This window comes from Callionymus lyra, chromosome 2, assembly GCF_982586985.1.
Source record: "Callionymus lyra chromosome 2, fCalLyr1.hap1.1, whole genome shotgun sequence".
NCBI classification, from domain to species: domain Eukaryota; kingdom Metazoa; phylum Chordata; class Actinopteri; order Syngnathiformes; family Callionymidae; genus Callionymus; species Callionymus lyra.
In genome coordinates this window covers 4,694,175-4,719,486 of record NC_141819.1, presented here as the reverse complement: position 1 = coordinate 4,719,486, position 25,312 = coordinate 4,694,175, and the positions used below count along the sequence as shown (strand labels likewise).

The window sequence follows — 25,312 nt, the reverse complement described above, 5'->3', positions numbered from 1 at the left end:
TGTATGAATCACACATTTTAAAGTTATGGAGGATCAGTAAATAAAGAGGTTTTGACTCAATCTACTGAAAAGACTGTGATAGAAAAATGATGCATATTGTGATAACTTCAACTCCTCACTGAGACAAACTGTTGTCCTCCGCCTCAAAGCCACCCCCATCATGCCGGTCCCGAAGAAGTCGTCCCCCTCCAGCTACAACGACTACCGTCAGATCGCACTCACTCCCATCCTCATGAAGTGCTTCGAGCGGCTAGTCCTGCAGCACATCAACTCTGAGCTCCCCCCCGCCCTGGACCCCTTCCAGTTTGCATATTGGTCTGACCGCTCGACTGATGGTACCATCTCTGCTGCCCTCCACTCAGCCCTCACCCACCTGGAGACTAAAGACTCGTCAGAATGCTGTTCATCGAATACAGCTCAGCATTCAACACCATCATCCCCCAGCAGCTCATCCTCAAACTGGACCGGTTGGGACTCAACACCTCCCTGTGCAACTGGTTGTTGGACTTCCTGACGGGGAGACCACAGACAGTGAGGGTCGGCAGTAACACTGCTGCCGTCAGGCAGAGGACTGCGCAGTCTTCAGGCCAGAACCAGCAGGTTAAAGGTCAGCTTCTTCCACCAGTCAGGAGATTAAACTCCATCCCTGTCCTACCATCACTCTCACCTCCACTTGCACTACCTGTGCATTAACTTGCTTTTTTGTTGATATTCTGTTTATTAGTTGATTATTTAAGTATTGTTGATTATTTATTTAGTTTTTAATGTCCTTTCATTGTTCACTTCATTTCATTTATGATGAATGTCTTGATACATGTATATATATATATATATATATATTTTTTTTTTTTAAAGATATTTGTTTATTGACTTTTTACATAAAACAACCAGTACAGCTCAACAGCGTAAATGGAATGATACACAGAAAATAAAAAAAAATATGAAAGAAGAAAATGTCCATCAGAAGAAGAGAAATAACATTTCTGCCGCTGTAAAAATAAAAGTATACATATATATCCACACACACTCAAACATATACAGTATATTCATAAAAAAAATGAAAAGATGTAAAGATACATACTTGTATAATTAACAGAAAAGATAAAAAGAACTAAAACAAAACAAAATAAATAAAAACAAAACAACAAAAACAAAACATGCCTGGTCCGCACATACACACCCCCCACATCCTGTAGATAATAACATTGTCAATCTAAACAAGCATTTAAAATAAACAAGAAATAAAAGGAAAGATGTTCATGAGATGACAGTCAACTGTATTGTCAAAAAAAAATTTTTCATCTGAAATATCTTCCTTATTCTCTGACTTGTACAGATTTTTGTAGAAGTCTCTGAACTCATTGTTTATCTTTTTATGATCAGTTGCTATTCCAGAAGGCGTTTGAATTTGAGTTGTGAGGCTGAAATCTGTCGTAACTGATATGCTAATAATTTACTGGCCTTATCACCATGATCGTAACAGTTGAATCTATATATATATAATAGTTCAAATTCAGTTTTTAGGGAAAGGCTCCTTATAGAGGTCAGGTGACGGGGAGGATGCGTAGATCAAGTCCAGCTGACTGATGCGTTTCGTTAATTCTTTAATTTTAGTGTTTTTTAATCTTCTCTCGTAGTTAGTGTATGAGATTATTTCACCTCTAATATAGGCCTTGAGAGTTTCCCATAGCAGTGAAGCTGACACTGCCGGGGTCTTGTTGACACTAAGAAATCTATTTGTTTTGATATAGATTTAACAAAGTCGTCATTTGACAAAAGACGGTTGTTAAACATCATGGAGTGCGGCTGTTATTCATATCTACACAATGTATTGTCATAGTGACCGGAGCATGATCTGAAATAACAATTGCTTCATATGTGGTGGATTTTATCTCAGGCAGAAATCGGTTGTCAACAAGAAAATAATCTATACGTGTGAAAGTGTGGTGGACATTTGAGAAGAATGAATAGGCTTTAGCGGTGGGATTTTGATATCGCCAAGGGTCAATTACTGAAAATTGCTCCTTAAACATTTGGATAGTTTTGGCCGACCGTGAGGGTAAACAACTTCGACTAGAAGAGCGATCGAGTTTTGGGTCTAGCCAGCAATTAAAGTCTCCAAATGTAGGGAGGTGCGAAGATATGTCTGGTAAATTAGAGAATAAGGATTTAAAGAAGCCCTCGTCATCCCAGTTTGGACCATACATTGATGAGCATGACTGGAGTGTGGCACAGTTTCCCAACAACAACAAGATAACGCCCGTTTGGATCCGTGATTGTTCTTGTGCATTCAAAGGGGACTGATTTGTGCCACAGAAGAAAGTTATGCATAATGCTTGAAAGACAGGAAATAATAAAGATAAATAAGCACACAAAGTGGTGAAGATGCGCACTGATGGCGGACCAGGCATGAATATCAAACACAGAACAAAAACAATCCCTTAAAACAACATAACCCAAAACCCACCCTCCTTGGCAGAAGTGACCCCCAAACGAGACACGCCCAAACCCTAACAAACACACTCTCTTGGCAGCTTTCATACCCTCCACTACAAACTGCTGCTCCTAACTGGATTGTGACAATAACACAAGTAAATATTAGTCTCACACCTCTTGAACAAACAAAACTTGACGCAACAATAAATAAATATACATGTATATATATATTTATGTGAGAATGATAATCTATATAAACAAGATATATTTAACACAAAAACTTTATAGACAACAACTCACTCTGAGAACTTCTTGTTGTCAACATTCAAATCAGAATATTTGCTCCCCCACAACGACCCAAGTGTTTGGATCCACCACCTTCTTCAGGTGTTTCTTAACGAAGTCAGATGCAGCTGCTGGTCCTGGAAACGATGCGTTATCACATCAGATGTTGTGATCCTGAGAACCGCCTGAAGAACAAACTTGATGCAAGAGTGCAGAGCTTCACCTCCGTGATGCTGCTCGTCTCCTAGCAACCGCGGGTGAATAGCATGAAGAATGGTTTGCCCCGGTAGAGAAGATGAAGTATGGTTTCCCCCGGTAGAGAAGACGAAGAATGGTCTCCCCCGGTAGAGAAGATGAAGAATGGTTTGCCCCGGTAGAGAAGACGAAGAATGGTTTGCCCTGGTAGAGAAGACGAAGAATGGTTTGTCCCGGTAGAGAAGATGAAGAATGGTTTGCCCCGGTAGAGAAGATGAAGAATGGTTTGTCCCGGTAGAGAAAATGAAGAATGGTTTGCCCCGGTAGAGAAGATGAAGAATGGTTTGCCCCGGTAGAGAAGATGAAGAATGGTTTGCCCCGGTATGGTTTGTCCCGGTAGAGAAGACGAAGAATGGTCTCCCCCGGTAGAGAAGATGAAGAATGGTTTGCCCCGGTAGAGAAGACGAAGAATGGTTTGCCCTGGTAGAGAAGACGAAGAATGGTTTGTCCCGGTAGAGAAGATGAAGAATGGTTTGCCCCGGTAGAGAAGATGAAGAATGGTTTGTCCCGGTAGAGAAAATGAAGAATGGTTTGCCCCGGTAGAGAAGATGAAGAATGGTTTGCCCCGGTAGAGAAGATGAAGAATGGTTTGCCCCGGTATGGTTTGTCCCGGTAGAGAAGACGAAGAATGGTTTGCCCAGGGAGAGAAGACGAAGAATGGTTTGTCCCGGTAGAGAAGACGAAGAATGGTTTCCCCCGGTAGAGAAGATGAAGAATGGTTTGCCCCGGTAGAGAAGATGAAGAATGGTTTGCCCCGGTAGAGAAGATGAAGAATGGTTTGCCCCGGTAGAGAAGATGAAGAATGGTTTCCCCCGGTAGAGAAGATGAAGAATGGTTTCCCCCGGTAGAGAAGATGAAGAATGGTTTGCCCCGGTAGAGAAGATGAAGAATGGTTTGCCCCGGTAGAGAAGATGAAGAATGGTTTAGAATGGTTTGTGCCGGTAGAGAAGATGAAGAATGGTTTGCCCCGGTAGAGAAGATGAAGAATGGTTTGCCATGGTAGGGAAAATGAAGAATGGTTTGCCCCGGTAGAGAAGATGAAGAATGGTTTGTCCCGGTAGAGAAGATGAAGAATGGTTTGCCCCGGTAGAGAAGATGAAGAATGGTTTGTCCCGGTAGAGAAAATGAAGAATGGTTTGCCCCGGTAGAGAAGATGAAGAATGGTTTGCCCCGGTAGAGAAGATGAAGAATGGTTTGCCCCGGTATGGTTTGTCCCGGTAGAGAAGACGAAGAATGGTCTCCCCCGGTAGAGAAGACGAAGAATGGTTTGCCCTGGTAGAGAAGACGAAGAATGGTTTGCCCCGGTAGAGAAGATGAAGAATGGTTTGTCCCGGTAGAGAAAATGAAGAATGGTTTGCCCCGGTAGAGAAGATGAAGAATGGTTTGCCCCGGTAGAGAAGATGAAGAATGGTTTGCCCCGGTATGGTTTGTCCCGGTAGAGAAGATGAAGAATGGTTTGCCCCGGTAGAGAAGACGAAGAATGGTTTGCCCAGGGAGAGAAGACGAAGAATGGTTTGTCCCGGTAGAGAAGACGAAGAATGGTTTCCCCCGGTAGAGAAGATGAAGAATGGTTTGCCCCGGTAGAGAAGATGAAGAATGGTTTGCCCCGGTAGAGAAGATGAAGAATGGTTTCCCCCGGTAGAGAAGATGAAGAATGGTTTGCCCCGGTAGAGAAGATGAAGAATGGTTTGCCCCGGTAGAGAAGATGAAGAATGGTTTAGAATGGTTTGTGCCGGTAGAGAAGATGAAGAATGGTTTGCCCCGGTAGAGAAGATGAAGAATGGTTTGCCCTGGTAGAGAAAATGAAGAATGGTTTGCCCCGGTAGAGAAGATGAAGAATGGTTTGCCCCGGTAGAGAAGATGAAGAATGGTTTAGAATGGTTTGTGCCGGTAGAGAAGATGAAGAATGGTTTGCCCCGGTAGAGAAGATGAAGAATGGTTTGCCCCGGTAGAGAAGATGAAGAATGGTTTAGAATGGTTTGTGCCGGTAGAGAAGATGAAGAATGGTTTGCCCCGGTAGAGAAGATGAAGAATGGTTTGTCCCGGTAGAGAAGATGAAGAATGGTTTGCCCCAGTAGAGAAGATGAAGAATGGTTTGTCCCAGTAGAGAAGATGAAGAATGGTTTGCCCCGGTAGAGAAGATGAAGAATGGTTTGCCCTGGTAGAGAAAATGAAGAATGGTTTGCCCCGGTAGAGAAGATGAAGAATGGTTTGCCCCGGTAGAGAAGATGAAGAATGGTTTAGAATGGTTTGTGCCGGTAGAGAAGATGAAGAATGGTTTGCCCCGGTAGAGAAGATGAAGAATGGTTTGTCCCGGTAGAGAAGATGAAGAATGGTTTGCCCCAGTAGAGAAGATGAAGAATGGTTTGTCCCAGTAGAGAAGATGAAGAATGGTTTGCCCCGGTAGAGAAGATGAAGAATGGTTTGTCCCGGTAGAGAAGATGAAGAATGGTTTGCCCCGGTATGGTTTGCCCCGGTAGAGAAGATGAAGAATGGTTTGTCCCGGTAGAGAAGATGAAGAATGGTTTGTCCCGGTAGAGAAGATGAAGAATGGTTAGCCCCTGTAGAGAAGATGAAGAATGGTTTCCCCCGGTAGAGAAGATGAAGAATGGTTTCCCCCGGTAGAGAAGATGAAGAATGGTTTACCCCGGTAGAGAAGATGAAGAATGGTTTGCCCCGGTAGAGAAGATGAAGAATGGTTTGCCATGGTAGGGAAAATGAAGAATGGTTTGCCCCGGTAGAGAAGATGAAGAATGGTTTGTCCCGGTAGAGAAGATGAAGAATGGTTTGTCCCGGTAGAGAAGATGAAGAATGGTTTGCCCCAGTAGAGAAGATGAAGAATGGTTTGTACCGGTAGAGAAGATGAAGAATGGTTTGTCCCGGTAGAGAAAATGAAGAATGGTTTGCCCCGGTAGAGAAGATGAAGAATGGTTTGCCCCGGTAGAGAAGATGAAGAATGGTTTGCCCCGGTAGAGAAGATGAAGAATGGTTTGCCCCGGTAGAGAAGATGAAGAATGGTTTGCCCCGGTAGAGAAGATGAAGAATGGTTTGTCCCGGTAGAGAAGATGAAGAATGGTTTGCCCCAGTAGAGAAGATGAAGAATGGTTTGTACCGGTAGAGAAGATGAAGAATGGTTTGTCCCGGTAGAGAAGATGAAGAATGGTTTGTCCCGGTAGAGAAAATGAAGAATGGTTTGCCCCGGTAGAGAAGATGAAGAATGGTTTGCCCCGGTAGAGAAGATGAAGAATGGTTTGCCCCGGTATGGTTTGTCCCGGTAGAGAAGATGAAGAATGGTTTGTCCCGGTAGAGAAGATGAAGAATGGTTTGCCCCGGTATGGTTTGTCCCGGTAGAGAAGATGAAGAATGGTTTGTCCAGGTAGAGAAGATGAAGAATGGTTTGCCCCGGTAGAGAAGATGAAGAATGGTTTGTCCCGGTAGAGAAGATGAAGAATGGTTTGCCCCGGTATGGTTTGTCCCGGTAGAGAAGATGAAGAATGGTTTGTCCCGGTAGAGAAGATGAAGAATGGTTTGCCCCGGTATGGTTTGTCCCGGTAGAGAAGATGAAGAATGGATTGCCCCGGTAGAGAAGACGAAGAATGTTTTTTCCCGGTAGAGAAGATGAAGAATGGTTTCCCCCGGTAGAGAAGATGAAGAATGGTTTGCCCCGGTAGAGAAGATGAAGAATGGTTTGCCTTGGTAGGGAAAATGAAGAATGGTTTGCCCCGGTAGAGAAGACGAAGAATGGTTTGCCCCGGTAGAGAAGACGAAGAATGGTTTGTCCCGGTAGGGAAGACGAAGAATGGTTTGTCCCGGTAGGGAAGACGAAGAATGGTTTGTCCCGGTAGAGAAGATGAAGAATGGTTTCCCCCGGTAGAGAAAATGAAGAATGGTTTGCCACAGTAGAGAAGATGAAGAATGGTTTGCCCCGGTAGAGAAGATGAAGAATGGTTTCTCCCGGTAGAGAAGATGAAGAATGGTTTGTCCCGGTAGAGAAGATGAAGAATGGTTTGCCCCGGTAGAGAAAATGAAGAATGGTTTGCCCCGGTAGAGAAGATGAAGAATGGTTTCTCCCGGTAGAGAAAATGAAGAATGGTTTGCCCCGGTAGAGAAAATGAAGAATGGTTTGCCCCGGTAGAGAAGATGAAGAATGGTTTGCCCCGGTAGAGAAGATGAAGAATGGTTTGCCCCGGTAGAGAAGATGAAGAATGGTTTGCCCCGGTAGAGAAGATGAAGAATGGTTTGCCCCGGTAGAGAAGACGAAGAATGGTTTGCCCCGGTAGAGAAGACGAAGAATGGTTTGCCCCGGTAGAGAAGACGAAGAATGGTTTGCCCAGGGAGAGAAGATGAAGAATGGTTTGTCCCGGTAGAGAAGATGAAGAATGGTTTCCCCCGGTAGAGAAGATGAAGAATGGTTTCCCCCGGTAGAGAAGATGAAGAATGGTTTGTCCCGGTAGAGAAGATGAAGAATGGTTTGCCCCGGTAGAGAAGATGAAGAATGGTTTGCCCCGGTAGAGAAGATGAAGAATGGTTTGTCCCGGTATGGTTTGCCCCAGTAGAGAAGATGAAGAATGGTTTGTCCCGGTATGGTTTGTCCCGGTAGAGAAGATGAAGAATGGTTTGCCCCGGGAGAGAAGATGAAGAATGGTTTGCCCTGGTAGAGAAGATGAAGAATCGTTTGTCCCGGTAGAGAAGATGAAGAATGGTTTGCCCTGGTAGAGAAGATGAAGAATGGTTTGCCCCGGTAGAGAAGATGAAGAATGGTTTGCCCCGGTAGAGAAGATGAAGAGTGGTTTGCCCCGGTAGAGAAGATGAAGAGTGGTTTGCCCCGGTAGAGAAGATGAAGAATTGTTTGCCCCGGTAGAGAAGATGAAGAATTGTTTGCCCCGGTATGGTTTGTCCCGGTAGAGAAGATGAAGAATGGTTTGCACCGGTATGGTTTGTCCCGGTAGAGAAGATGCAGAATGGTTTGCCCCGGTAGAGAAGACGAAGAATGGTTTGCCCCGGGAGAGAAGACGAAGAATGGTTTGCCCCGGTAGAGAAGATGAAGAATGGTTTGTCCCGGTAGAGAAGATGAAGAATGGTTTCCCCCGGTAGAGAAGATGAAGAATGGTTTCCCCCGGTAGAGAAGATGAAGAATGGTTTCCCCCGGTAGAGAAGATGAAGAATGGTTTCCCCCGGTAGAGAAGATGAAGAATGGTTTCCCCCGGTAGAGAAGATGAAGAATGGTTTGCCCCGGTAGAAATGATGAAGAATGGTTTGTCCCGGTAGAGAAGATGAAGAATTGTTTGCCCCGGTATGGTTTGTCCCGGTAGAGAAGACGAAGAATGGTTTGCCCAGGGAGAGAAGATGAAGAATGGTTTGTCCCGGTAGAGAAGATGAAGAATGGTTTCCCCCGGTAGAGAAGATGAAGAATGGTTTCCCCCGGTAGAGAAGATGAAGAATGGTTTGCCCCGGTAGAGAAGATGAAGAATGGTTTGTCCCGGTAGAGAAGATGAAGAATGGTTTGCCCCGGTAGAGAAGAAGAAGAATGGTTTGCCCAGGTAGAGAAGAAGAAGAATGGTTTGTCCCGGTAGAGAAGATGAAGAATGGTTTGTCCCGGTAGAGAAGATGAAGAATGGTTTGCCCCGGTAGAGAAGATGAAGAATGGTTTGCCCTGGTAGAGAAAATGAAGAATGGTTTGCCCCGGTAGAGAAGATGAAGAATGGTTTGCCCCGGTATGGTTTGTCCCGGTAGAGAAGATGAAGAATGGTTTGCCCCGGTAGAGAAGATGAAGAATGGTTTATCCCGGTATGGTTTGCCCCGGTAGAGAAGATGAAGAATGGTTTGTCCCGGTATGGTTTGTCCCGGTAGAGAAGATGAAGAATGGTTTGTCCCGGTAGAGAAGATGAAGAATCGTTTGTCCCGGTAGAGAAGATGAAGAATCGTTTGCCCCGGTAGAGAAGACGAAAAATGGTTTGCCCCGGTAGAGAAGACGAAGAATGGTTTGCCCAGGGAGAGAAGATGAAGAATGGTTTCCCCCGGTAGAGAAGATGAAGAATGGTTTCCCCCGGTAGAGAAGATGAAGAATGGTTTCCCCCGGTAGAGAAGATGAAGAATGGTTTGCCCCGGTAGAGAAGATGAAGAATGGTTTGCCCCGGTAGAGAAGATGAAGAATGGTTTGCCCCGGTAGAGAAGATGAAGAATGGTTTGCCCGGTATGGTTTGTCCCGGTAGAGAAGATGAAGAATGGTTTGCCCCGGTAGAGAAGACGAAGAATGGTTTGCCCAGGGAGAGAAGACGAAGAATGGTTTGTCCCGGTAGAGAAGAAGAAGAATGGTTTGTCCCGGTAGAGAAGATGAAGAATGTTTTGCCCCGGTAGAGAAGATGAAGAATGGTTTGCCCTGGTAGAGAAAATGAAGAATGGTTTGCCCCGGTAGAGAAGATGAAGAATGGTTTGCCCCGGTATGGTTTGTCCCGGTAGAGAAGATGAAGAATGGTTTGCCCCGGTAGAGAAGATGAAGAATGGTTTGTCCCGGTATGGTTTGCCCCAGTAGAGAAGATGAAGAATGGTTTGTCCCGGTATGGTTTGTCCCGGTAGAGAAGATGAAGAATGGTTTGCCCCGGGAGAGAAGATGAAGAATGGTTTGCCCCGGTAGAGAAGATGAAGAATGGTTTGTCCCGGTAGAGAAGATGAAGAATGGTTTGCCCCGGTAGAGAAGATGAAGAGTGGTTTGCCCCGGTAGAGAAGATGAAGAGTGGTTTGCCCCGGTAGAGAAGAGGAGAATGGTTTGTCCCGGTAGAGAAGATGAAGAATGGTTTGGTAGAGAAGGTGAAGAATGGTTTGGTAGAGAAGGTGAAGAATGGTTTGGTAGAGAAGATGAAGAATGGTTTCCCCCGGTAGAGAAGATGAAGAATGGTTTGGTAGAGAAGGTGAAGAATGGTTTGTCCCGGTAGAGAAGACGAAGAATGGTTTCCCCCGGTAGAGAAGATGAAGAATGGTTTCCCCCGGTAGAGAAGATGAAGAATGGTTTGGTAGAGAAGGTGAAGAATGGTTTGTCCCGGTAGAGAAGACGAAGAATGGTTTCCCCCGGTAGAGAAGATGAAGAATGGTTTGGTAGAGAAGGTGAAGAATGGTTTGCCACGGTAGAGAAGATGAAGAATGGTTTCCCCCGGTAGAGAAGATGAAGAATGGTTTGGTAGAGAAGGTGAAGAATGGTTTGTCCCGGTAGAGAAGACAAAGAATGGTTTCCCCCGGTAGAGAAGGTGAAGAATGGTTTGCCCCGGTAGAGAAGATGAAGAATGTTTTGCCCCGGTAGAGAAGAGGAGAATGGTTTGTCCCGGTAGAGAAGACGAAGAATGGTTTCCCCCGGTAGAGAAGATGAAGAATGGTTTGGTAGAGAAGATGAAGAATGGTTTGGTAGAGAAGGTTAAGAATGGTTTGCCACGGTAGAGAAGATGAAGAATGGTTTGGTAGAGAAGGTGAAGAATGGTTTCCCCCGGTAGAGAAGATGAAGAATGGTTTGGTAGAGAAGGTGAAGAATGGTTTCCCCCGGTAGAGAAGATGAAGAATGGTTTCCCCCGGTAGAGAAGATGAAGAATGGTTTGGTAGAGAAGGTGAAGAATGGTTTGTCCCGGTAGAGAAGACGAAGAATGGTTTCCCCCGGTAGAGAAGATGAAGAATGGTTTGGTAGAGAAGGCGAAGAATGGTTTGCCCCGGTAGAGAAGACGAAGAATGGTTTCCCCCGGTAGAGAAGACGAAGAATGGTTTCCCCCGGTAGAGAAGATGAAGAATGGTTTGGTAGAGAAGATGAAGAATGGTTTGCCCCGGTAGAGAAGACGAAGAATGGTTTGCCCCGGTAGAGAAGATGAAGAATGGTTTGTCCCGGTAGAGAAGATGAAGAATGGTTTGCCCCGGTAGAGAAGATGAAGAGTGGTTTGCCCCGGTAGAGAAGATGAAGAGTGGTTTGCCCCGGTAGAGAAGATGAAGAATGTTTTGCCCCGGTAGAGAAGAGGAGAATGGTTTGTCCCGGTAGAGAAGACGAAGAATGGTTTCCCCCGGTAGAGAAGATGAAGAATGGTTTGGTAGAGAAGGTGAAGAACGGTTTCCCCCGGTAGAGAAGATGAAGAATGGTTTGGTAGAGAAGGTGAAGAATGGTTTGCCACGGTAGAGAAGATGAAGAATGGTTTCCCCCGGTAGAGAAGATGAAGAATGGTTTGGTAGAGAAGGTGAAGAATGGTTTGTCCCGGTAGAGAAGAGGAAGAATGGTTTCCCCCGGTAGAGAAGATGAAGAATGGTTTGGTAGAGAAGGTGAAGAATGGTTTGTCCCGGTAGAGAAGACGAAGAATGGTTTCCCCCGGTAGAGAAGATGAAGAATGGTTTGGTAGAGAAGGTGAAGAATGGTTTGCCCCGGTAGAGAAGACGAAGAATGGTTTCCCCCGGTAGAGAAGATGAAGAATGGTTTGGTAGAGAAGGTGAAGAATGGTTTGCCACGGTAGAGAAGATGAAGAATGGTTTCCCCCGAAAGAGAAGATGAAGAATGGTTTCCCCCGAAAGAGAAGATGAAGAATGGTTTGGTAGAGAAGACGAAGAATGGTTTCCCCCGGTAGAGAAGATGAAGAATGGTTTGGTAGAGAAGGTGAAGAATGGTTTCCCCCGGTAGAGAAGATGAAGAATGGTTTGGTAGAGAAGGTGAAGAATGGTTTGTCCTGGTAGAGAAGACGAAGAATGGTTTCCCCCGGTAGAGAAGATGAAGAATGGTTTGGTAGAGAAGGTGAAGAATGGTTTGTCCCGGTAGAGAAGACGAAGAATGGTTTCCCCCGGTAGAGAAGATGAAGAATGGTTTGGTAGAGAAGGTGAAGAATGGTTTGCCACGGTAGAGAAGATGAAGAATGGTTTCCCCCGGTAGAGAAGATGAAGAATGGTTTGGTAGAGAAGGTGAAGAATGGTTTGTCCCGGTAGAGAAGACGAAGAATGGTTTCCCCCGGTAGAGAAGATGAAGAATGGTTTGGTAGAGAAGGTGAAGAATGGTTTGCCCCGGTAGAGAAGACGAAGAATGGTTTCCCCCGGTAGAGAAGATGAAGAATGGTTTGGTAGAGAAGATGAAGAATGGTTTGCCCCGGTAGAGAAGACGAAGAATGGTTTGCCCAGGGAGAGAAGATGAAGAATGGTTTGCCCCGGTAGAGAAGATGAAGAATGGTTTGTCCCGGTAGAGAAGATGAAGAATGGTTTGCCCCGGTAGAGAAGATGAAGAATGGTTTGCCCCGGTAGAGAAGATGAAGAATGGTTTGCCCGGGTAGAGAAGATGAAGAATGGTTTGCCCCGGTAGAGAAGATGAAGAGTGGTTTGCCCCGGTAGAGAAGATGAAGAATGTTTTGCCCCGGTAGAGAAGACGAAGAATGGTTTCCCCCGGTAGAGAAGATGAAGAATGGTTTGGTAGAGAAGGTGAAGAATGGTTTGCCACGGTAGAGAAGATGAAGAATGGTTTGGTAGAGAAGGTGAAGAATGGTTTCCCCCGGTAGAGAAGATGAAGAATGGTTTGGTAGAGAAGACGAAGAATGGTTTGCCCAGGGAGAGAAGATGAAGAATGGTTTGCCCCGGTAGAGAAGATGAAGAATGGTTTGCCCCGGTAGAGAAGATGAAGAATGGTTTGCCCGGGTAGAGAAGATGAAGAATGGTTTGCCCCGGTAGAGAAGATGAAGAGTGGTTTGCCCCGGTAGAGAAGATGAAGAATGTTTTGCCCCGGTAGAGAAGACGAAGAATGGTTTCCCCCGGTAGAGAAGATGAAGAATGGTTTGGTAGAGAAGGTGAAGAATGGTTTCCCCCGGTAGAGAAGATGAAGAATGGTTTGGTAGAGAAGGTGAAGAATGGTTTCCCCCGGTAGAGAAGATGAAGAATGGTTTGGTAGAGAAGGTGAAGAATGGTTTGTCCCGGTAGAGAAGACGAAGAATGGTTTCCCCCGGTAGAGAAGATGAAGAATGGTTTGGTAGAGAAGGTGAAGAATGGTTTCCCCCGGTAGAGAAGATGAAGAATGGTTTGGTAGAGAAGGTGAAGAATGGTTTGTCCCGGTAGAGAAGACGAAGAATGGTTTCCCCCGGTAGAGAAGATGAAGAATGGTTTGGTAGAGAAGGTGAAGAATGGTTTGTCCCGGTAGAGAAGACGAAGAATGGTTTCCCCCGGTAGAGAAGATGAAGAATGGTTTGGTAGAGAAGGTGAAGAATGGTTTGTCCCGGTAGAGAAGACGAAGAATGGTTTGTCCCGGTAGAGAAGACGAAGAATGGTTTCCCCCGGTAGAGAAGATGAAGAATGGTTTGGTAGAGAAGGTGAAGAATGGTTTGCCACGGTAGAGAAGATGAAGAATGGTTTCCCCCGGTAGAGAAGATGAAGAATGGTTTGGTAGAGAAGGTGAAGAATGGTTTGTCCCGGTAGAGAAGACAAAGAATGGTTTGGTAGAGAAGGTGAAGAATGGTTTGTCCCGGTAGAGAAGACGAAGAATGGTTTCCCCCGGTAGAGAAGATGAAGAATGGTTTGGTAGCGAAGGTGAAGAATGGTTTGCCACGGTAGAGAAGATGAATAATGGTTTCCCCCGGTAGAGAAGATGAAGAATGGTTTGGTAGAGAAGGTGAAGAATGGTTTGCCCCGGTAGAGAAGACGAAGAATGCACAACACCTCGCTACTCCGAAAAACTAAAACAAAGTGCTAAACCTAAACAAAAGAACCCACAGGAAATAAACACATTAACACAATATACAAGTCTCAAAGTTGAACCAAACCTAAATAACTGTATAGCGAACAGAATAACTAACCCAAACTAAACACAAAGAGGCAAGGCAGGGCATAGTATCTGCTCATCCCTAAAACAAAAGAAAGAACCCAATTGTGAAGAGAAAACAATAACTAATTTAGATCACTGTGTTGGACTTTGAGTCAATGGAATACCATACCAAGTAGTGGAGAACAGGACCACACGTCCCAGAACCTGACCGTCACGACACAGGAGAGGAAGACTGACTCACTGACTTTATAGTTAAAGCCCTCATTAACTAATTGGCTTCACCTGCGTAGGGAGTGGAGACCAAGAGAATGTAAACAATCATTTTCATAACAAACCAAAAACCTGCTCTTGCTGAGCTTCAATTCAAACCTGTTCAGCTTCTGGTGGATCATTTTAATATGTTATCAAAACAAGCCTATATTTTCTGACAATTTTTCTAAATTGTCTAAAATAACTGATGAACACTCGTGTATAAAACCCCTGAGTTATCTATCATAACCTCAGGTTCTACGAGTTGGTGCGAAGCCCTCCAACGGCTTCGCTATGGGTTTACCCCGAGGCACCGCCTCGTCTCTGAGAAAGCTTAATGAACTCGCCACCCAGCAGGGGGCAGTACCTTCCTATAAAGGCGGGCAGCACCCGCCGCACTTTCTCCAACTGAAAACTCAGCGAGAAGGGCGGCCGCTGGGCGACGAGGTTGGATGGCTTCGCACCAACTCGTAGAACCTGAGGTTATGATAGATAACTCAGGGGTTCTACGTCATTGGTGCTCCGCCCTCCAACGGCTTCGCTATGGGTTTACCCAAAAGGCGAAGCCTGACGGGATAAATGTACCCCCAGCTGGACGCCGCTCCTGGAGCAGCATCACTAGGGCCCCGCCGGCCCAGGGTCCAAACCCACTTGAGCCGTGGGCCCTGAGGGGGGCACAACAGCGCTCAAAACAGTATGAGCTACTGATCCCGCCGTTACGTCGAGGAGATAGGCCTTAGCGAAGGTAGACGTGGACGCCCAAGAGGCAGCAGAGCAGATATCCTCTGCTGCCACACCCCGCAAAAGAGCCACTGAGGCTGCCACGCCACGGGTGGAATGTGCCCTCAGACCGCTAGGAGCGGATCCACCCGCTGCTCGGTAGGCCCGGATAATGGCCGATCTCACCCAATGAGAGAACCTCTGGGGGGAGACCGCCTCTCCCCGCCGGCATCTACCGTGGCAGACAAAAAGGGCATCAGAGCGCCTAAACTCGGCCACCCGCCGCAAGTAACAGGCCAACGCCCTCACTGGACACAACAGGTGGAGACGTTCCTGACCCGGGTCCGAGTGAGGCGGCGGGTGAAAGGCCCGCAGCGTGAAGGTCGTCGCCCGGAACAAGGAACTCAGAATCTTCGGGCGGAACGCTGGGTTAGGACGCAAAGACACCGAAGACTCCTCGACGCCAAAGGAAAGACACTCAGGGCTAATGGAGAGGGCAAAAAGCTCACTTGCTCTCTTCGTGGTTGTTAGTGCCAGAAGGAGCGATACCTTGAAAGACAAGATATCCAGTGGGACTTGGTCAAGAGGCTCGAAGGTCGGGCCTGTGAGAGAGTCCAGTACCAACTGGAGATCCCACTGAGGGCTGGAAGGCCTTGCAGGAGGTCGAAGCCTGCAGGCACCCCGCAGGAAACGCGCCACCAAGGGGTGGGCGCGAACCGAAGCACCCTCAAAACCGACATGCCTCGTCGCTATGGCTGATGCGAACACTCTCAGTGTCGCCACAGTCCGCCCGTTATCCAGCAAATGTTGCAGGAAAGACAGGATAGCGGAGACCAAACAAGAGCTGGGGTCCAAGGACCTGTCTGAACACCAGCGGGAGAATATCCCCCACTTTGAGGCATAAAGCCTACGTGTTGATGGGGCCCGGGCGTTCTCCAGCGTGTGGAGAACGTCCGGGTCCAAGGTCCCGATCAGCTCGTCCCGTGCAGGAGCCACACCTTGAGAGGCCGGCCCAGCACCGGGGGCGCTGTCAGTGTCCCCCCCGCCTGACACAGGGCAGCGGGGCCCCAAGGGATGGCCCACGGGGCCCCGACCGCCATGCGCACCAGCTCTGGGAACCAGAGCGCCCCCGGGGAGTCTGGTGCCACTAGAATTAGCCTCAGCCCCCCCCGCCTCGTCCTCCGAATCAAGGGGAGAAGGAGCCGCGGAGGAGGGAAGGCGAACAGCAGACCGACCGGCCACCTCGAATGGGCTAAAGCGTCCACGCCTAGTGGGGGGCGGTCCTAAGCCCTGAGGGAGAACCAAAGAGGGCATTTGAAGTTCTCCTTGCTGGCGAAGAGGTCTGCAACCGGGTGACCGAATCGAGACCAGATCTCGCTTGCCACTGCCTCGGACAGACCCCATTCGTCCTGGACGGCCCCCCTCGACAGTCTGTCCGCTACTGCATTCAGCTCGCCCGGGACGTGCTGGGCTCTGAGCGAAAGCAGGTGACAGTCCGCCCACAGCCAAATCTTCCTTGCCACACACAGAAGGGCTGGGGATCTGACTCCACCTTGGCGATTTACGTACGCCACGGCGGTGGAGCTGTCTGAAAATACTAGGACGTTGGACTGTGACAGTTGGGGAGAGAGGTGAAGCAGGACATTGTGAATCGCCTTCAGCTCTAGCCAGTTTATGTGTCTGAGCACCGGACTGCTCCAGACCCCACTGGCGTAGGCCTGACCCGAGGTGCCTCCCCAACCTGTCAGGGAAGCGTCTGTGAACACTTGAGTGTAACGAAGGACGCAACCCAATGGAACTCTCCGCCTGAGGTTGGCGTGAGAGTTCCAAAACTGGATGTCCTGCAAAACCCGAGCGGGAAGGCGCACTTTCCGACCTCTTTCCCGCTTGAGGTCTAGCTTGAGACGACCAAACCATCTCTGAAGCTCCCTCATGTGCAGCAAGCCCAGCCGAACAACCGTGTGGGCTGCCGCCATGAGCCCCAGGAGGGACATAACAGTGCCTGCTGTTGTCACGTGACACCGAGCTTCCAGCAACTGTGTTGTCAGTCGGAGAATGGGCTGGATACGCACGTCCGGGAGGCGCGCGTATCCTTCCTCCGAGTTCAACAGTACCCCCAGGTTCCACTCACCTCATCAGCTGTCACGCTCTGTCGGGCACGAGCGCTGGTCGACGCGGAAGTAAACACAGCTGATTCAGCCGGTCTCGCGGACCTCTGCTCGTCTGTAAACAAAACATATGTGGTTGGAGTCTGCCCCTCATTCGTGTGGACAGACTCCGTTATTGCAGTCTCGGTATGACCCGGACGAAGGGGTTTAAAACCTCCTTCGGACTGTGTTATGAGAGGAAAATCACGCCGTCTATGACCGGCGGAGCATGTTAGCTTAGCATTAGCAGCGAAAGTTTCTAATGACGCCTGTGAATACGTCACACTCACAGGCGGAAACACATGCACGCTACCAACATCTCTCTCAGAACGAACCACAGAAACGTCATACGTTCTCTTGTTTTATTCCCGACACATTCCCTTGAATGAATAGGGAGGGGGAGGAGCCCTCGTCCGTCGACTCTGCTGCGGCTGCTGGCTCCCCGGCTCGCGCTGCGGATCTTGGCGACGCTCACTCGTCGCACGCCGCCGCTGTTGCCGATGTTGTTGGAGCTGCTGGTGTGGCTGGTCTCTGGTGACGCTTCCCCCCAGCACCAGATGATGATGCCGACGAACGGGATCTCCGTCTCCGCGTATCCCCGTCGCGCATCGTCATCACGCCAAACGTGACGTCATCCATGACGTTTCTCCGCCAAACGTGACGTCATCCATGGCGCCGGGATTTTCTTGACAACGCTCATCGGCGGTCAAACCCCGTCAGCGCATGTCAACACGGAAGTAAACACAGCTGATCAAGCCGGTCTCGTGGACATTTGCTTATCAGGCCGACGAACGGGATCTTCTCCGCGTATCCTCGTCGCGCCTCGTCATCACGCCCATGCAGGTGATGGCGGAGCTGCGCCGCCTCCTGCCGGGCCATTCCTCTCAATGGTGCGTCCGTTCCATGGCGTTTCTCCGCCAAACGTGACGTCATCCATGACGTTTCTCCGCCAACGTGACGTCATCCATGACGTTTCTCCGCCAAACGTGACGTCATCCATGGCGCCGGGATTTTTTTGACAACGCTCATCGGCGGTCAAACCCCGTCAGCGCATGTCAACACAGAAGTGAAGTAAACACAGCTGATCAAGCCGGTCTCGTGGACATTTGCTTATCTGGAAACAAAGCACATGGTTGAGTCTGCCCTTCATTCGTGTGGACAGACTCCGTTATTACAGTCTCGGCATGACCCGGACGAAGGGGTTTAAAACCTCCTCCGAACTGTGTTCTGAGAGGAAACTCTCGCCGTCTATGAACGGCGGAGCATGTTAGCTTAGCATTAGCGGCGAAAGTCTCTAATGACGCCTGTGAATACGTCACACTCACAGGCGGAGCCACATGCACACTAATACCTCTCAAGTGAACCCGTCGAGTGCGCTGCAGGAGGGCCATGAGACCTGCAAGAGATACTCACCTGATCGCTCTCGCATACCTCATGGTCGACTCCATCCAGCGAGCCAGTCGTCCTCCTCGTCGACATCTGTGAGGAGTGTTTCTTCAATGACCGATGGACGACTCAGCTCGACTCATCAGGGCCCAACACGTTGGAACGTGAGCTTGTCGAGTGCAGCGCACAGGACTGCCGTGTTGTTATTTTAAACAACACGGCAGTCCTGTGTTGATCATAATCATGATCTGAGGCGGCGTGGGTCGACAAGCCTCGAACGCTTCCCAACACTGTCAAAAGCCGTGGGAAGCGCTCGGAAGGCCACATAATCATCCCGTGTGATTTGGGCCTCTAGGCAAAACGAAGCAGACATGTGTGTCTCCTCTTCAGGGAGTCTTCGTGCACACATGGTTCACTTCAATATTCATTCGCCATCATTACATTCCACTGTCAGGAGCTTTCTCGCTGAGTTGAAAAAAGGAGAAAGTGCGGCGGGTGCTGCCCACCTTTATAGGAAGGTACTGCCCCCTGCTGGGTGGCGAGTTCATTAAGCTTTCTCAGAGACGAGGCGGTGCCTCGGGGTAAACCCATAGCGAAGCCGTTGGAGGGCGGAGCACCAATGACGTAGAACTCATCATGTTGTCGTAAATGAACAAGAATCATCAGTGTGTAGAAAGAGAAACATGTGTGTGAATACTTTAATATCCAGACATGTAACAACAAACATTGTTGATGCGTCTCTGATGTGAACTTCTCAGTGTGTACATTTTTAGTGTAAGTACATGAGGCCCCTGATGGTCGTCCTACCAGCTCTCATGCTGTCTTCACTCTTCCTGGACAGGAAGGATTCCCCCCAGTGAGCTGGCATATCGCACACGCCTGCTGGGTCACTTCCTGGCCTGGCTTCTTGGCTGTTACGTGACTGGCTTGGTCAGATCCTGCTTCTACGCCACTGAGAGAGTCGGACGGAAGAAAACTCTCAAGTTCTATCGCTACGATGTCTGGGCTGAATTACAGAACTTGGCTTTCAGGTGAACACAAGTGAAGGAACATTGCTGATGACGTCACAACTACAGTGTCCTGTACACGAGGACCGACATGAAAGTCATTCAATTATCTCAAGATTTAAAGGCTTGAAGTCTTGAGTCTGTGCTCGTTGTGTTCAATCAATCGACCACTGATCATAATCAGCAGATATCTGGGAACTGGGGTTTGTTTCAGATCAAAATAAATGACTGGCGGCTCATACTTTGCCTCTTCCCACCTGCACAGGCTCTGCACAGGTGCACGGGAACAAACGACAACAAACATGTCTGCTGTGTAAAGGTTTTAAACTGTGTGTGAGAACTATGTGAAGTTCACTTGCTGCTCATGGAAACGTAAAAATACCTCGAGGAGGAAGCATTTTAAAATGATCCTGAAAGAAACTGGCAGCCAATGAAGAGTTTTAAGAATCAGAGAAATGCGAGTTCTTCTACTAGAGCAGCTCAGAATTCTCGCTGCAGAGTTTTGATTTAACTGCAGGCGAGACAGATGCTTCTTAAAATGTTGAACATGTCTGTGGGTTATTTTTCCTCTTCTTTGTTTGCTTCCTTTTTCTTCAGCCTGAAGTCTTTTATAACGTTCTCCACTCAACAACTCTAAGTCTCATGTGTTTGTGCGACTTTTAGAAATCACGTTTCTAAATGCCAGCTGGAAGAGTTGAGTGCAGACGAGGTCGCGTCCCTCCCCAGTACAAGCGTCGTCTCCCGCCTTCGCTTCGTTCCAGAGACGGGTGGAATGAGAGCGATCACTGGGGTCATGGGGGTGAAGGTCAAAACACAGGTACAAATGTGTTTCACCTCTTGTTGATCCTCACTTGCACACATGGATGTGATGTTTATTGTTGGTCTCATCCTTCATGTCCAGTTTCACAGGATGCGTCTTCACGACTTACATGCAGTCTTGCTCGCCCTCGTGCGAGAGTCTCCGTCTCTCCTCGGCTCCACAGTTTGGGGAAAGAGCGACATTCACCGAGTTCTGTCCTCCTTCCTGCCATTGAAGGACAACAGAGCCGAACCCTTTTACTTTGTTAAGGTATCTTTGCTACACCTGGAGACATTGACTTAAAACATTATTTAAAGAGATCATTGGTAGATATCGGCTTATTAACTTGTATTTTTGGTATTTAAAAATACATTTTTATTTCTAAATATATCATTTTCACTTGCAGGACTCGTAAATGGGGAGTTTGTGTAATTGCATCTGACATGTATACAGTATATAAAAGTAAAAATGTATTTGTAAATGCCAAAATACAAGTTAGAAATATTAAATCGCTCGTACAACCATTAAATATTTTCAGATCACCCTCTGTGCATGTACACATAATTATGAGACAAAAATAAGCCCATAGTTACTAAGTATATATATATCATCAGTGTTGGGAGTAAAGGTTTGCTGTAACAAAAGCGTCTTTTTACTTCTATTTTTTATGAGATGCTTTTTATATCCATACATGATAGAAAGTTAGAACTTTATGTTATTACTTTAAAAGTGAATGAAGAATGGATACGTGAGTTGAACATCTGCATCTGCCACAAAAATGACCATCAGTGCATTTAATTTCTATTTGTTTTTTTCATTTATTGTTCTTACCTTTTTGTGTGATTTGTTTAATCACAGCATCCAAACTTACACTGACCCGTACACTTGTACAAATGTTTCTCTCTTACAAAAACTTTCCCTGTTAAAAAGTAAAGAAACTGGGTTGTTTTTGAAAGAAGTAACAAGTAATTGTAACTAAGTTACTATTTTAAAGTAAGTCGCCCAACAATATTCATGATGTTACATTTGAGAGAAATTATTAATTTGTTTGTAACGAGGGACAAACATTCTGACTGTTTCCTGTGTGTAAATATGACATGATTATAATCAATATAACATTATTGATTTTAGTGATGTTTGTCTATTAAAACAAGGCGTGTTTAAGATGTTTTTACATGACATTTATAACCAAATATTTATGGATTTGAAAATGAGCACAAAAGAGAAAAAAAGCTTCAACATTAGATTATTTTTTAACCTTTAACTCTGTTTGTGTTTTCACCTGAACAAGGCGGTTGTTAGTGGAGGTCACGACCCTCACGAGAAGCTTCAAGAGGTCATAGGTCAAGTGCTTTCATCAGTCGAGGACATGGTTTTCAACGTACGAACTTTTGCCAAAATCTGGGCCGACTCGGAAGAAGGTCTTCGTAAGACTTTTGTGCGAGAGGTGAGTTTACTGATCACAGAAACACAATGAAGTCAGAACTACATTAAATAAGCATTAAATGTTCTTTTTATTTTCGTGTTGTGTCGTTGTGTATCTGAAGCGACTCATTTGTGTTGTGGAAACAGGCGACTATCATCCACGGAGCTGCAGGAACAGCCAACATGAAGAACTTTGTTGCGTCGCTGCAGAAAAGCAAGAAAGCTCATCACACTGTTCTGGTAGAGAAGGTAAGAATGACCTTGAAAGTATTTTCTTCATCGTAGTTTTCATTTTCTCACCTTTATTTCTTCCAGCATTTCTCCACAGACGATTGTGTGAAAGAGCAGCTGGACTTCTTCACTGGGTTGTTGTCTGGGACCATCGTTGAGTACAGGAGGAGGTTAGTGTTCATTTTTAACTTTTCTTTCTGCTCAGACAGATTCAGTATCGACGGATGTGAGAGAAGCAGACGTGGACAGAAGAATGTTCTTGTCATTGTTGGACAGATGTTGAATTTTAACCTTAAATAATTCTCATTATTTTAATAAATGCTTGGTCAAGAATCACTGACGTGTTCTGAGGGGATGTTTGTAGCCTCCATGTTTTCTGGCTTGATTTTCTCATCTTTACTTTACAACCTAAGATCAAATCTTCTTTGTCCTCCAGAATGTACCGTCAAGGTCAAGGTATTCCTCGAGGCTCTGTGGTGTCTAGTCTGCTCCGCTGCCTCTACTATGGTCACATGGAGAACACGCTGTTTCAAGATCTTCCTAAAGACAAAGTGTCCGTTTGTCGTGAAGTTGACAGATGTCATTGTGTCGTGTCGCCAGCAGGGGGAGCCAGTTCCGTACAACAACCTTTCTTTCTGTGTCTGCAGATGTTTGATGAGGCTGGTCGATGATTTCCTGTTGATTACAACAGACAAATGTCGAGCAGAGTCTTTTCTACCGTGAGTTTGACTTTTTACATCAACCATTTGAGCCAAATATAAACGTCTCATCTTTTTCACCAGGACTTTGCTCTCCGGGGTGCAGGAGTACGGACTTGTCGTCGACCACCAGAACATGGTGACCAACTTCCAAACGTCACCAGGTCCACATCCTACCATTGACGCCCTGCCCCGTCTCTGTCTCTTCCCCTGGTGTGGTTTGCTGCTGGACACTCAGTCGCTGCACGTGCACAGGGATTATTCAAGGTGTGGCTTCGACTATTTTCACTTCTACGATTCATAAAGTGTGTTTGAAGCAACATTCTGCTGAGTAACTGTATGTGTTCAAAAAAGAGAACGAACCTGCTCAGCTCATACATTAGTGTGTAAGGTTGAAATGTATTTGTTCTCACAGTTACAGATCTTCGTCTCTGCTACAGCCCCACACTGGGCTCTGACACATCAGCAACAGAGGAGAAGAAACTGATGATCGTCCTCACAGGTGATTGTATCTCTTCATGGACGTCAAGGTTTGGAAAGATCACTTCAGACACATGTAGCTCTGTGAGGTTAAAGTTCACTTCAGACACATGTAGCTCTGTGAGGTTAAAGTTCACTTCAGACACATGTAGCTCTGTGAGGTTAAAGTTCACTTCAGACACATGTAGCTCTGTGAGGTTAAAGTTCACTTCAGACACATGTAGCTCTGAGGTTAAAGTTCACTTCAGACACATGTAACTCTGTGAGGTTAAAGTTCACTTCAGACACATGTAGCTCTGTGAGGTTAAAGTTCACTTCAGACACATGTAGCTCTGTGAGGTTAAAGTTCACTTCAGACACATGTAGCTCTGTGAGGTTAAAGTTCAGTTCAGGGGGATTATTTTTCACAGTAATCTGTTCTTTATAATTATAGGTTTGCTACTGAATTTCGGTTCTTTTGTGGCTCGACTGAAATAGTAGCGATTATCAAAACTTGCTTCATATTTTTCGGCTCTGTGAGATAAAAACTTAATTCTGTGTGGATTTCTCTGAAGAAAATCTGAGGAAGACAAAGGCAGTGAACATTCATTTGTTACTTGTTAGCAAGTCTTTGTTTGAAATAGAAATGATTTGTTTCTTCACAGAACTATCTTGAAGTGGACGTTACCTAAGATGAAAAATAAAGATTTGTACTATGTGTGATGTCATTTCCTTTCTGTTAGAATTGATCTTAAAATGGAACAATTGTATCGTGAAAAGAAGAAGAATAAATAGAAGAAGAATAACAAGCTTAAAATACAGATTCTTTTTTTGAACAATCTTTTATGTCGAGGTTTCAATACCAGGTGGACCTCGTAAGAATACGAGTCAGAGGTCAAATATTGCATCAACTGTCGTAAATAATTCAACATCTTTTATCTCATCATTTAAAGGTAAATGTAAGAAATATAAACTTGTCTCAAAGAAAATATTAAAGTTTGTTTCTTTGAGTCTTAAATAATGTATGTTATGTGTTTTTTAGAATGTTTCTAACTATTAAAATTCTTATAAACATATACGCATATAAATTAATGCTAAAAGATGATCAAATATAAAGTAAGAGAATAATAAAGTATACTCTGCTTGATGATAAGAACTTTTGTTCCTGCACACAATCAACATTCATGCAAACTGATTACTGAGACCAGCTCAACTCAGGTTAGAGTCAAATCACCGGTAGAATAAACATTTGTGTCTGTCTAGCAACCACACCTGAAGATGTGCACAAAAGGACCAACAGAGCCGGTGAGACCCCAGGTTGGAAGTGAAGACCGGAACCAACGCCCATGAGTGTGAGCTCCGCCCGTGAACATTTGAATTATTAGATTAAATGAGACAACAGGCAACTGTTCCAGCGGGACACCGCTTCATTGTCCTGCGCTGATTCGCTAGCTAAACCTAGCACTCAACCAATAGGATTGACCATTGAGCCAGACTCCCGCCTCCAGACTGAACGCTTGCACCCGCCTCTCTCTTCGTCCGACGAGGACGCCGACTCCCGACTGGGGAATACACACCAAAGGGACTCGGGGCATCGACTACACAGGACTGCCCGACGGCGCCAGACGCCCGATAATAGGCGCTGTGTCTCAAGGCCTTTAAACTTCTATTCGGTTAAAAAACGTTTTTGCTTGTGATTTTCATAACAAAAGTATTTTAAGAAATAATTTAGGATATTATAACAAGTATTCAGGCTTGACGAGGTGAGCACAAAGAGTGTGTTCATTGCGTTGGTGTTGGTAAAGTCCATTGGACTGATAATAAATAAAAAATATCAGGGTGATCTATGAGATGCCCAGACAACAGTAGCCCAAAGGACAGGTAACATAAACACGATCTTATGTGTCCTCTAGGGGAGGTTGATGTATGAATGGAATGAATGAACAGTGGACAGGATTGGTGACAATGATGTTCATAATTTAGGGATTCTTGGTACCATGTCCTGTTGTAAGAATGGGGGATGCCCCGATAACCGACACCGGAGGATATAAAAAAATCAAGTTAAGGGAATGTCCTGACCTGGATGAGTAGACAGACGTAGACAAAAGATAAGTTTCATCAAACATATTCCCCTATCCGAAGAAACACACACGGATCAATACATGGGGAAAATCCCCATTTCTTTTTACCTTAATAAAATATTCATGGTCAGAGCTACTCCTGAATGAAGGTTATTTGTGTGTAGGTTGAAGAAGATGGACCTGGAGGACGTTGGAGAAGATGGACTGGGCTTGGGACATGGACGAAGAGGACCAACTGGAATACGAGGAGGAACAGTCGGACCGACTGAGGAGGAACAGTCAGAACGACTGAAGATGACGAGGATGGACTGGAAGACTGAGCACGACGAGGGAAAGATGAATGACTACTTCAGAATGGGGCCTGAGTCTTATGTCGCACAATAA

At 46.3% G+C, this 25,312-nt stretch overlaps 2 protein-coding genes across 2 annotated transcripts in view; one reads left to right on the top strand and one right to left on the bottom strand.

Annotated features, from left to right (window-relative positions):
- Window positions 1-25,312, bottom strand: part of LOC148085116 (NACHT, LRR and PYD domains-containing protein 3-like) — a 449,698-nt gene that overhangs the window by 263,098 nt on the left and 161,288 nt on the right. The gene's annotated exons all lie outside the window — the stretch shown is intronic.
- Window positions 161-25,312, top strand: LOC148085120 (telomerase reverse transcriptase-like). Its single transcript, XM_087785501.1, has 11 exons — window positions 161-303; window positions 417-607; window positions 19,070-19,259; window positions 19,899-20,052; window positions 21,326-21,481; window positions 21,607-21,708; window positions 21,775-21,860; window positions 22,127-22,243; window positions 22,338-22,409; window positions 22,473-22,655; window positions 25,093-25,312. The coding sequence occupies exons 1-11, from the start codon at window positions 161-163 to the stop codon at window positions 25,310-25,312; spliced, it is 1,614 nt and encodes a 537-aa protein (XP_087641627.1).

Excerpts from the sequence above, each read along its gene's own strand:
- LOC148085120 (XM_087785501.1), top strand. The coding sequence starts at position 161 with ATGCCGGTCCCGAAGAAGTCGTCCCCCTCCAGCTACAACGACTACCGT. Across the intron at positions 20,053-21,325 it reads GGGTGAAGGTCAAAACACAG|GCGGTTGTTAGTGGAGGTCA; the intron begins GTACAAATGTGT and ends CACCTGAACAAG. Across the intron at positions 21,709-21,774 it reads ACACTGTTCTGGTAGAGAAG|CATTTCTCCACAGACGATTG; the intron begins GTAAGAATGACC and ends TATTTCTTCCAG.